Source organism: Rutidosis leptorrhynchoides, chromosome 1 (genome assembly GCF_046630445.1).
Source record: "Rutidosis leptorrhynchoides isolate AG116_Rl617_1_P2 chromosome 1, CSIRO_AGI_Rlap_v1, whole genome shotgun sequence".
Classification (NCBI taxonomy): domain Eukaryota; kingdom Viridiplantae; phylum Streptophyta; class Magnoliopsida; order Asterales; family Asteraceae; genus Rutidosis; species Rutidosis leptorrhynchoides.
In genome coordinates this window covers 188,405,346-188,417,859 of record NC_092333.1, presented here as the reverse complement: position 1 = coordinate 188,417,859, position 12,514 = coordinate 188,405,346, and the positions used below count along the sequence as shown (strand labels likewise).

General features: G+C 36.5%; 1 protein-coding gene across 1 annotated transcript in view; it reads right to left on the bottom strand.

The window, feature by feature from the left end:
- Window positions 1-3,585: 3,585 nt before the first annotated feature.
- LOC139867582 (aldehyde dehydrogenase family 3 member F1-like) overlaps window positions 3,586-12,514 on the bottom strand; it is a 29,295-nt gene continuing 20,366 nt past the window's right edge. Inside the window, exons 5-10 of the mRNA XM_071855953.1 lie at window positions 5,475-5,599; window positions 5,263-5,367; window positions 4,775-4,947; window positions 4,589-4,679; window positions 4,159-4,308; window positions 3,586-4,067 (exon numbers count right to left, since the gene is read on the bottom strand). Coding sequence (XP_071712054.1) covers window positions 3,825-4,067; window positions 4,159-4,308; window positions 4,589-4,679; window positions 4,775-4,947; window positions 5,263-5,367; window positions 5,475-5,599 — 887 coding nt within the window. The 3' untranslated portion in view covers window positions 3,586-3,824. The remainder of the gene's footprint in view (window positions 4,068-4,158; window positions 4,309-4,588; window positions 4,680-4,774; window positions 4,948-5,262; window positions 5,368-5,474; window positions 5,600-12,514) is intronic.

Below are 12,514 nucleotides of genomic sequence, written 5' to 3'. Positions count from 1 at the left end.
CCGGTGGAATTGAGGAATTCAAATTCTTGCATGCATTTTTAAAGAGAGAAAAAAATTAGAGACTTAAAACATGGGGTAACCTAACGGTGGTTACTCTTGATCGGGATAAATCGGATCACTGCCCTATTGTTCTTAAGGATGATGTGAAGAATTTTGGTCCGAAACCTATAAAGGTATTTGATGAATGGCTCGATATCGAAGGTATTGAAGATGTTATCAAAGAGGCCTGGGGAAAAGATTATGGGGGTGGCTCGCGTATGGATTGTCGGTTAAGAAACAAATTGAAAAACACCAAATTAGCGTTAAAATCAGCAAGTTTCCAAAAGTTAGGTAATCTTGAGGGGGAAATAGAATTTTTTAAATCAATTGCGAATTCCCTTGAATTAGAAGCCGAGAAGGGACATATCAGTGATGATGATAGGAGACTTTGGTTAGAGGCTAGGAAAGTGTGGTTTCAAAAGGAGAAGGTTAAAGTAGGGATGCTAAAGCAAAAAGCGCGTGTCCGGTGGATTCTAGAAGGTGACGAAAACACTAAGTACTTCCACTCGGTTATTAATAGGGGTTATAACAGGAACAACATTAGAGGCCTTTCCATTAACGGTATTTGGTGTGAAGATCCCAATGATATCAAAGAAGCGGCCTATAAGCACTTTAAGGACCGCTTTGAGAATCATACGGGAAGCAGACCTAGCCTAGTTGATCTTGTTTATCCGACCTTATCCAGGGATGATTCTAATCAGTTGGAGGTCCCATTTTGTGAAGAGGAAATTGTACAGGCTATCCATGATTGCGTAAGTTCAAAAGCACCAGGGCCGGATGGTTTTAATTTGAGATTCTTTAAGAAGTTCTGGGGTATTATTAAAGAGGATGTAATCAACGCTATCTCATGGTTCTGGGAAAAAGGAGAGTTCTCGAAGGGATGCAACGCTTCATTCGTCACCTTGATCCCTAAAAAAAATGATCCAATTTCCCTTAATGACTATCGTCCCATTAGCCTCATCGGGAGTTTCTACAAGATCGTGGCGAAAATCCTATCCAATAGATTGAGAAAGGTCATCCCTAGTCTTATTGGCTCAGAACAAAGCGCATTCCTAAAGGAAAGATATATCTTAGATGGTGTTCTTATTGCTAATGAATCGGTTGATTTCTTGAGGAGCCAAAAGAAAAAAAGCATCATTTTAAAGGTTGATTTTGAGAAGGCGTTTGATAGTTTGAATTGGGATTTCCTTCTTGAAGTTATGGCAAGCATGGGTTTTGGGACTAAATGGCGTAAGTGGATCCTCGCATGTCTACAATCGGCTACCATCTCCATTTTAATTAATGGCTCCCCAACTCGGGAATTTTCTGTAGGTAGAGGTGTTAGGCAAGGGGATCCCCTATCCCCGTTCCTTTTCATCATCGCCGCGGAGGGACTTAACATTCTAACTAAAGCCGCGGTTGACCGAGGACTCTTCAAGGGAGCTCAAATTGGTAGTGACAATGTTATGATATCCCATTTGCAATACGCGGATGATACTATGTTTCTCGGTGAATGGTCTATGTCGAATGCTAGGAATCTTATCAACATCTTAAAATATTATGAACTTGCATCGGGGCTAAAGGTGAATTTTCACAAAAGTTGTCTTTATGGAGTGGGGGTTGATCCGGTAAATATTGGGGACCTAGCAAAGCGTATGGGATGTCAAGCCAGGAAATTCCCATTTTTCTACCTTGGCCTCCCAATCGGAGCAAAGATGAAGAAAGTTAGCGATTGGGCGCCGGTTGTCGAGAAGTTTAAGAATAGGCTATCGGATTGGAAAATGAGGACGATGTCTTTTGGTGGTCGTTTAGTTCTTCTAAAGTCGGTTCTTAATAGGCTTCCCTCGTACTACTTCGCGCTTTTTCGTGCTCCGCCTTGTGTGCTTAAGTTGCTTGAGAGTATGAGGCGTATCTTTTTTTGGGGCGGGGATTCTTCGGGGACAAAAATCACTTGGGTTAAATGGGCTACTACTTGTCTTTCTTATGGGGAGGTGGGTCTAAACATCGGGTCTTTAAAAGTAAAAAATCTTGCGCTTTTAGGCAAATGGTGGTGGAGATTTAAAACCGAAACCAATTGCCTTTGGACCAAAATTATTCGTAGCATACATGGAATTGACGGTGGCTTGAGGTCGGGGGATGAGCGTGCTCGCTCCTCCGCCTCGGGCGTTTGGAATAATATTATTTGTGCATGTAATTTCATTGAAGACATTCAAATTCCCTTCAAAAACTCGTTCAAAAAGTCATTAGGTGATGGGAAATCTACTTCGTTTTGGAACGACATATGGTGCGGTACAGAATCCTTCAGATCTTTGTTCCCGAGATTATTCATGCTCGAAACTGTGAAGTCTGCATCGGTTGCTGATCGAGTTTCTGTTTCTGCACCAACTGTTGACTCTGATTCTGTTCAGGAAGCTTCGGGTGGGCCAGCAACTCCCTCGGTCACAACTGCAACAATCAGTGCTACTACTGGCCGTCGGTTTCACCTTACAGTAACGCTTAAATGGGCTTGGGCCCGTGATCCAACTGGAAGAACTCGAGACGAATTATTGGAAGCGATTAACCTTATTCGATCTCTACATCTAGATTTTGGTTTTCGTCAATCATGGAAGTGGACACTCGCGAATAATGGGGAATTCTCGGTGAAAAGGTTATCATCTATTATCGATAAGAAAGTTCTTGGTAATCCTGATCATTCGTCACAAAAAACTTTGAAGAACAACCTCATTCCTAAAAAAAATAGAGATTTTCGTGTGGAGATTGTTGAAAAAAAGAATACCGGTTCGAACGGAACTTGACAAACGGGGCATCGATCTTCATAGCATCCGTTGCCCCGTTTGTGATGGGGACCTCGAATCGGTGAATCACTCTATAGTCAATTGTGATTTTGCTTTGGATGTTTGGAACCGTATCTACAAATGGTGGAATCTTGGTGTATTCTCGTCCTCGAATGTATCGGAGACTCTACATGGAATCTCCACCTTGACCACGTCCGAGCTTGGGAAACGAATTTGGCAAGCGGTGGAGTGGGTGTGTGCTTATTATCTTTGGAAGAATCGCAACATGAAGGTGTTTCAAAACAAGTCCTTTTGCTCGTCGGTGCTAGTAAATGAAATTCAAGTTAAATCGTTTGAATGGATCTCCGGAAGAATCAAAGGAAAAAAAATCGAATGGCTCAATTGGCTTGTAAATCCAAGTGTTTATCTAGATAGCTAATGTATATTGTCGTGTGAGATGCATCCTTAGCATCCAAACTTAGTTTTGTGTGTGTGAGGCTAGGCCTTTCTTTGTGGCCGATGCCTTAGTGTTGTATTCTTGTTAATCTATATAAATATATCTTCTTGCTTTTCAAAAAAAAAAAAAAAAAAACATGGGGTAACCGAAGAAAGCTAAAGATCATAATGTCCTCTTAAAAGTTGGCCATTTACTCCTAATTACATAATTTGTAATTTAATAACACTAACTCAACAACTTGAATGATGATGTAGTTATTAAATAATGAAGTATGATACAAACAAATTCTCCAACCTTATTACCTTGAAATGTCACATTCATTACAAGATTGTTCCACACATCGACATCAAACACATCGTCTAACAACTTGATTATGGTCAAAGAATCAAAGGCCATCCTTTTCTACTTATCTTTCATGAATAACAAACATATGTATAGAACAACATTATTGTAAACAAGATAAAAAGGATAAAACTGACCCTATGAGCTCCATCAACCAGTCACAAATTCAACATAGTGGAGGAAAATTAAACAAGATAAAGAAACTGTGATGTCCGAGCATAAGATGATTCAAATCAAGCCTTGCTTTTTAAACCCAATGCGATAAGCACAACGCTAAGATAATCATATCTAAAACCAGCCTTAATGAGTTGAAGCTTTTTATCATCCCATGGAGGATATCTAAACCAGATATCTATAAAGAATCCTCGCTTAGCGACCACCTTTTCGTGACTAAAATTATCGAAAGAAAATTTTCCATGGTATCTTCCAAACCCACTGCCACCGACCCCACCAAATGGAAGTGTGTCAGCTGCATACTGCATTTATTTTAAGAAAGATAATAAGGTTAAACTCATTATTTTATCATAAGATAAATATAGAAAATGACATCATAAGTTGCAATATTACTTGAAGAATGGCATCATTGAACATGATACACCCTGATGATGTCTCTGAGATCAATCTTTTTTGGAGATTTTCATTATGAGTAAAGGCGTATAGAGCAAGAGGTTGTGGTCTTGTCCTTATGAACTCAATACTATCTTCGATTCTCTCCAACTACATCAACATATCATTTTTCCGCATTAATATATATAAGTAGTACAACAAAAACAAATTGATCAATTCCATGAATGTAAAAGAAGGTGAGATGTAGACAATTATTCTTTTACTTTAGATCGTTTCTCTACCAATGGTAGACAAAATTGTAACAGAATAAAAAAAACACATAGATATAAGCACTACGGTATTGTGTAAAGCGGACATTTTTTAGAACCATTTTCCTTTTTTATATAGAACGACAACTTACACCTAACACTTTTAGAACAAATTTTCTAACCGTGATTATTGGAAGCAATGGACCAAATATTTCTTCCGACATAATTGCAGCGTCAAGTGGAGGATCAACTATTATGGTAGGCTCAATAAACCTACATTGCCACATAAATCAATCGATTATGTTACGAATTATGTTAAGGTTATAAAACACTTGGGAGAAACTTTTCATTTAAAAAAGCTAGCTTACAAATTCTCTTCATCCAACAAACCACCATAAACGATGGAAGATTTGACCTTGGGATCATCTAAAAGATTCTCCAATCTTGTGAAATGCCTCTTGTTGACTATTTTAGACATGCTATACGATCCGCTTGGATCGTCTCCAAAACATGTCTTGATATTTATTTTTAGTAATTGCAACTAAAATTATAAGGACCATGTAAATAATCAGTTAGTACATCCGTCTCACTATAACTGTCCACTGTTGACTTTTCAAAGTTTAACTTTGTCAACTTTGTAAATTGTGTTACATAATATTTTATGAAAATTATATTATTTAAAACACATTTAAGAACTCAATTCATTTATATATAACTTTTATATCAAACTTTATATAACACAAAATAAATATATACGATCAAAATTGATAAACAAAAACTTTGAAAAGTCAATAGTATAGACGAAAGGAGTATATTAAGATGTTAATAACTACTTAGAAGTATATGTAAGTCTTACCAATTCTGATAAGTATCTTTTCTCTGTGAGGATGTAATCAACTCCTATGCAAGCTTGCCCAGCACATACTCCGAATTTACCCCAAACAAGTCTTTTTATTGCCATCTAAGATTGAAAAAAATTACATCCATTAATTATTGTTGATTTTGTAAATATAATACATATTATATTCTTACGTTAAATGAGCTCATGCAAAATGGCGTTGTTTTAACCTCGGTGTCTCGGGAGCTAGAAAATGAATCAACGACAGCAGGGCATTTTCCACCCAACTCCAATGTCACAGGAGTCAAATGTTGTGCAGCAGCTAACATTACAAGTCTACCCACTCGTGTACTCCCTGTAAATTATTACTTTTTATTATGCATTTAAGCGATATAAAACACCTTTACAAGAATTTTTATAATGACTGTCATTAATTATCGTGCATAGAAGTATTGTACAATTTAATAGCTGATACTTTATATTCAATATATAATCGATACGTACGATATTTTTTTCCCATGTTAATGATAAAACCTTGGGACACAAAAATCATTCTTATAATCATGTTGTATGAGTTTAATTTCCCACACATACTTAATAAATACTCCGTATAAGTTAAAGATGTATATATTCAAGATTTCACACGAAATAAATATAACTCTAAGGGGTGGTCCGGTGTTTAGACCATTTGTAGTGGTAGTTCGTGTTGTGGGTTCGTGTTGTGCATTTTTTGTACTTTTTTGATGACCAGGACGTGTTGTGTTGTTGAGTGGAGTAGAGTTGATGTTGTGTTAGTGGAATGCTGATGTGGCATTTAATTTTGTATTTTTCTGTTTTATTTATTTGTTTTATTTTATTTTTATTATTAAAAATAAAAATAAATATTTGTCATAAAATTAAAAAGACATAAAATTAATAACATTAAATAAAATAAAGTACATAATTAAAAATCCAAAATAAAAAAAATACATAAATTAAATACTTAATATAAAAAGATGAAATAACATAAAGTGAATCTAGGCATTCGGGTTAGCGTCGATGTTCAAGTTGTCTTTCATCTGCTTACGAACCAATTTTTTGAGATTTTGAAGACGTATCACGTCTTCAGGTTCTTCCATTTGAGCCGATGATCTCCCCAACACATCAATTTATGTGAGCGCGGTTTGCATAGTGCAAAACTGCTTGAAACTGTCGATCGCACTTGTCTTTTCTTTTGCCACAATACCCCATTGGTCCATAAACTCTTCCGTCCTCGACGTTCTTGCACTTTTTGCGATTCTTGTGATTGGGTTTGAGAAGTTGCTTGTTGGGTTTGAATATTTTGTTGTGGTTGGTTTTCGAACAATTGTTGTGCTTGGCTTTGGAACAATTGTTGTGATTGGTTTTGGAACATTTGTTGATTTTTGCATCATTTGTTGGTGTTGTAAAAATGCCCATTGTTGTTGTTGTTCATGAGTTAACGGCGGCACGATTTGTGGCGGTTGGTTGAACCCAAATAAATTTCTAGTGACGGATAACAATTGTTGTGGACTTGGTGTATGAAGAGGTCGGTTTAACCCGGGACTATTAGGAGTCCCGAACGCCAAAAGATTTGATAACGGACGGGTACTTGAGAGTGGTGCATCGTGATCATCAACATTTGCGTTTTGTGAATTGCTTGGAGTGTTAGCCATTTTTTTGTAAATAAAGATGAAATTGAGAGTGTTTGAAGTAAATTGTGTGTATTTTTGTTGAGTAAAATGGGGATATATATAATAGTAAAATTAATTATATATATATTTTTTTTAATCCCCAACGGCTCCCTCCTTTAATACCCAACGGCTAGATAAATGGCCCAATTAGAACTCGCCACCTAGCTCCAACGTCTGTTGGAGATCACGTTACAGCACCGGAAACGCCTCGACAACTTGAAGCGGCAACGCCGCGATACGTGATGTGGCCGGCGTTTTTGGGGTGCCAAATCGGATTCAACGGGGTTGGAACACCCCGATACAAATGGTCTTATAGATTTGGAATTCTTCAAAAGGGATATATTAATTCTCACTAGCTAAACTTTGAGTTGCTTTAAAATAAAAATAAAATTAAAATATACGATATACATATAAGCTGAATGCTAAGTGTTTATATTACGATTTCACGGGTGGAACAATTAAATATGTCGCATTAAAGTTTTAAATGAATAACAAACTATTTAACCTTAATATTACAAAAATAACTGATTTTGTTATTCTTTTACGTAGAATTTTAATTTTCTTCATGTTTATTAACGAGTTCGGGTGTCCTCACATTGCGCCGAGAAAACATTAGCTAAATCTGATTGAGAATAATGAGGAAAAAAATAGAAGCAAATGACATAAATTGAAATGGATAAAAAAAACTCAAAGTTTACCATAAAAAATAAAAAGAGAAAATAATAACAATTATATTAATATTAACAATAATAATAATAATCAGGGTTAGCTTGTAACCGTGAAAAATTATATGGTTGATTTTTAATAAATTCAGAGAAATTAATTATGGTTGATTTGTCATAAATGAAAAGTTATGTAATTAATTTATAATAAGTGAAAAAGTAACTATTCACCATTTTTTTTTTAGTAAGGATAAAACAAATCAAATTAAATAATAAAGTAGCGATCCAGGAATCGAATGAATACAAGTAGTGCAAACAATAATGAATAGCTCTAATGATCTAACTAATCATGTTATCAAGATGCCACTCACAATAACCTAAGAGGTCTCACATGATGGTAGGAGAACAGCTATAAAGTGTATTTTTCGAAAGTGGATCGAAAGAAAGCCATGGTATTTTACCACTAAGATGAAACCTGGAAAAACTTCAAAACCGAAGCTCCAACAATGCCAACGTTGAGAGAGGTGGGAGCGGTACACTTTTTCACTAGTTCACATTCTGGAACGCCGGTAGTTTGGCGTTCTGCCACTCCCGGGCTAGCGTTCCCCTCAGCATTTCGTCCGCGTTTCAGGTGCGGTGTGGTGTTTTTGAAGTTTGATTTTGACCGCTTCTTTGTTGTTGTTTTTGATTTTCAATGTATGCAACGACTATGTATTTAAAAATTTGTTTTATTATATTATTTTAAAATTTAAAATTAATCACTTTTTACAATATAAATACCATACTACTATGATTCATTCCGCACAATCATATTTCAATACCCTCTTTAAACTTTCAAATAAAAAACGTGTCTTTCGAAGGCGGAACCATGTTATGAATGATTGATATAATTTTGAGAAACCGTGAATAGGAAGACGAAGGTAAAAGTTCTAACGCCAAATGTAATAGACGGCGTTATATCGAGCACGATATATTAGGTTCTAATGAAAGGTTTATGAGTGTATATTTCAGCCCTTATGCGAAATATCCACTCGAGTATTTTAAAAGGACGCTTTCGCACGAGGAAGCGTCTTTTCCTAATAATTGTTCAAGGTATAACTAATTACTCTGTACAATCTATACCTGCTCATTTCAAATACTTTCAATAACAAAATGTTGCAAGTGGCATAGTAAGTTTTACTCCAATTTTAAAGTGACGTCCACATTACGTCAATTGGCATACAGCACATCACCGAATGCTTTTTACGAGTATTTACAAATGTGTGAATGGAAGTTAGGTGAAACTCTACAAAATTTTACAAAGTACATTTTAGAATTATATGCAAATGTGTATATGAGAAAACTTATTCAAGAAGATATGGAAAGATTGTATGCGAAACATGAAGAGCTTCATAGATTTTCAGGAATGCTTGGTAGTATATATTGTATGCATTGGGCTTGGGCAAAATGTCCAAATGCATGGGGAGGTCGGTACACTCGAGATGATTATCGTTATCCGACGATTATGCTTGAAGGTGTTGCATCATATGATATGTGAATTTGGTATGCTTATTTTGGGGTAGCGCGTTCAAACAAAGATTTTAATGTGCAAAACTCTATACCATTATTCAACTCCATGTTTTATGATACCACACCTAACTACCGTATACAATATATGATGTGGAGTACCAAAGATGATACTTTCACTGTGTCGGATTTACCCAAGATGGACATCATGCGTTAAGGGTTTTTTCAAATGTTGTCGTTCCAAACAGTCTTATTTTACACAAAACCAGTTGTTGCACGTAAAGATGTTGATAGGACGTTTGGTGTACTACAAGGTCGATGACATATTCTACAACAATCTTATAGAGATTAAAAAACGAGTGCAATTAAAAGGATTATGTATGCATGTACCATATAGCATAACATGATCAATAAATATAACAACTTTTTTTTGTGCCGAGAATTGTTCATTCTATGAAGCGGTTGGTAATATGCAAGGTACTTTGATCGATAGGTGTGAAACGTACGGAAGAATGACTAAGGAATTACGAGACAGAGACATACATGAGGGACTTCGATCCGACTTAGTAGAGAATATATGGATGAGTCGTGATGAATAATCACTTGTACTCAATTTTAATGTATTTTAGAACTGTAATGTTTTTAGTTATTTTGGTTTTTTGAATTTGTAATGTTTTTAATAATTCATTTTTTAGTAATTGTAACTTTTTAATTTTTAATGTTTTTAGAAATTGTACCGTTTTTAATTATCGATGCAAATTTAGTTTCCTTCATTTTATTTAATTTAATAAATTAAAATTAAACTAAAATCAAAATAAAATAATGTTATTTTAATTCAGAACTTTGGACTGAACATTGAATAGAACACTGAACCACTCTTCCACTATTTTCACTTCAAAGTTTCAGCAGAACTTTAAACAGAACTTCGGGTGGACGCGTTACCACTTCTTCTGCTCTAACAAACAAGTCCGACAACCAAGGAAGAGAGCCAAAACCAACAACAATGACAAAAACTACTGCGAATCGGAAGAAGTCAACGAGGAACATGGAGCGGATTCAACCGAGTTGACGGCAGCCAAAGAGAAGGAAATGACTGAAGGGGGGAAGAAGATGTATAGGGAAAACAAAAAGGAAACGATACAAGAAATGGAAGATCAAAAAGGAAAACATATTTGACATTGGGAGGGCACTAATATTTATACCTCTTGGTGTTGGTCCCGCGATATCTCGGGGAGATTGGTCGGGGACCTCACCAACCTTGCTAACCTTTTATGGAGTTTTGTTCCATGTAGCTCAGGTTGTGAAGAATGGTCATGGTCTTGGAGCAAGGATGGTTCGTTTTCGGTTAAGAAGCTCACTGATATCTTAGTTCGTGCCAATCTACCCAACACTTCCTCGTGTATTAAGACGCTTCGCAACTACCTTGTCCTGCTTAAAGTTGAATTGTTTATTTGTTGAATTGTTTATTTGGTTTACTCGGCACAAACGGTTACCTACGAGAGTCGAACATGATAAGCGTGGGATGGATTTGGGTACGGTTCGATGCCCGGTTTGTGACAACGGGCTTGAATCGGTGGATCACTCCATCATTTTATGTAGTTTTGCTTTCGACGTTTGGAGTAGGGTTTTCAATTGGGGGAATCTTGGTCCTTTTTCAAACATGCGTATAAATGAAGCTTTTCTCGGTAACGGTCACACGTTTACTACCGATGCTGGTAAACAATTGTGGCAAGCTACCGAATGGGTTACAGGATATTCGATTTGGAAGAATAGAAATGCTTTCACATTCACTAAAGCTAGACCGACTAGCACTTTGGTCCTTAATGACATCCAACTTAAAAGTTTTGAATGGTTCTCTAATAGGATAAAAGGCATCAAAATCGAATGGGATGTATGGTTAGCAAATCCACGTGCTTACGATTCGCTAGCTCTTTCATCAAAGAGATCCGGGATTGGCTAATATGTTGTACTCCACGCAGGTTTTTTTGCCCACTCCTGGAGTAGTCGTTTTGGTCGAGAGAATTTGGGATGGTTCGGGGTGCTTTGTCATTGAATTGCCAACACTGTGCCCCGTTCCCATTCCAGCTTGTTAAGTTAACTCTTTTCAAGTCCAATCTCGCCCTTAATGATAATGAACGGACTAAGGCGTTTTCCTACCATCTGTGGAGTCTTTTCATCTTGGGGCTCTATAATTTTTCTCGTTTTTGGTTTTATAGATGAAGGTACTTTTATGTAATTGGAACTCTTTGTAAATGTTTCGTTTTCATATATATATAATATATAATGTTTTGCCGTTAAAAAAAAATCTTCCATAGTGGGATACCCAATTACCTTCTAGTACAATGCTAGGAGTTGAATTCAATGAGGAAAGCCTACTATCTGAAGACTGGAACACATTTAATATATGATCCCAAAGTATGTGTTCGGATCTGCGAGATAAAGAAGGTTGAAGTTTGATACTTCTTAATAGTTTTCTTAAAAAATTGCATCGCGGGAGCAAGATTAAAGGAAAACTACCTATGTGAACATGAGGTTAAGCCGCCTCAAGAAAGCTTAGACTTAGCTTTTGAAATGTTCATGAGAGGATTGGGACACATGGCTTTTAACGTGTCGGGTTAATTGTAGGAAGTATGAAACTGGTGTGTATATTATCGATAGGTTTTTAAATGAATTAATGAGTTCAAACTATTAGAGCACCCTGATTTTTTAATTCTTGCACGTGTAACATACTATGTGTAAATTCAATCCATGTGACAGTTACACTTATGCATTAATTTTCTGTTTGTTGATATTTTAGTAATCAAGGATCATACTAAAATGGGGGGAATTGTTGGTGATTTTAGCATGATCCAACGTCATTTTAGTTGATTGGATTGCTAAGTTGAAAGTGATCAAACCGTTGAAACGCTACACGAATATGGAGAGTGTGGAGTACACGTTTGTAAAGGGTAATATGGTTTGAGGTAATGTAAATAAGCTTGGAAGTAATGTAAATAAGCTTGGAAATAATGTTTGGAACATTAGAAATGCGAAACGCGACTTGAAAGGTTAAATGCACTTGGAAATAAGCTTAAAAAGATTTTTGGCGTGCAGTAGCTTTAAGCCGCGGCGCGGCTCATGGGTCCGCGGCGCGGCTTAAAGAGTGAAATGTTGGCCGAGAGTTTTGCTTCTTTTAGGTGTTTGGTTCTTTGTTAAGCCGCGGCGCGGGTATTTTGGCGGCGGCGTGGCTTAACACACGGACGCTGAAAAGGTGTCTTTTCAACCCAAAAGGTGCATTTGATCCCCAAACGTTTTGGGGTTGTTCCAGGGCATTCCTACACGGTTTATTCATGTATTTGGACCATTTTAGACCCAAATACATGAATTCTAACTTCCAAGTCATATATGGGTACGAATCAAAGCTAGGTTGTG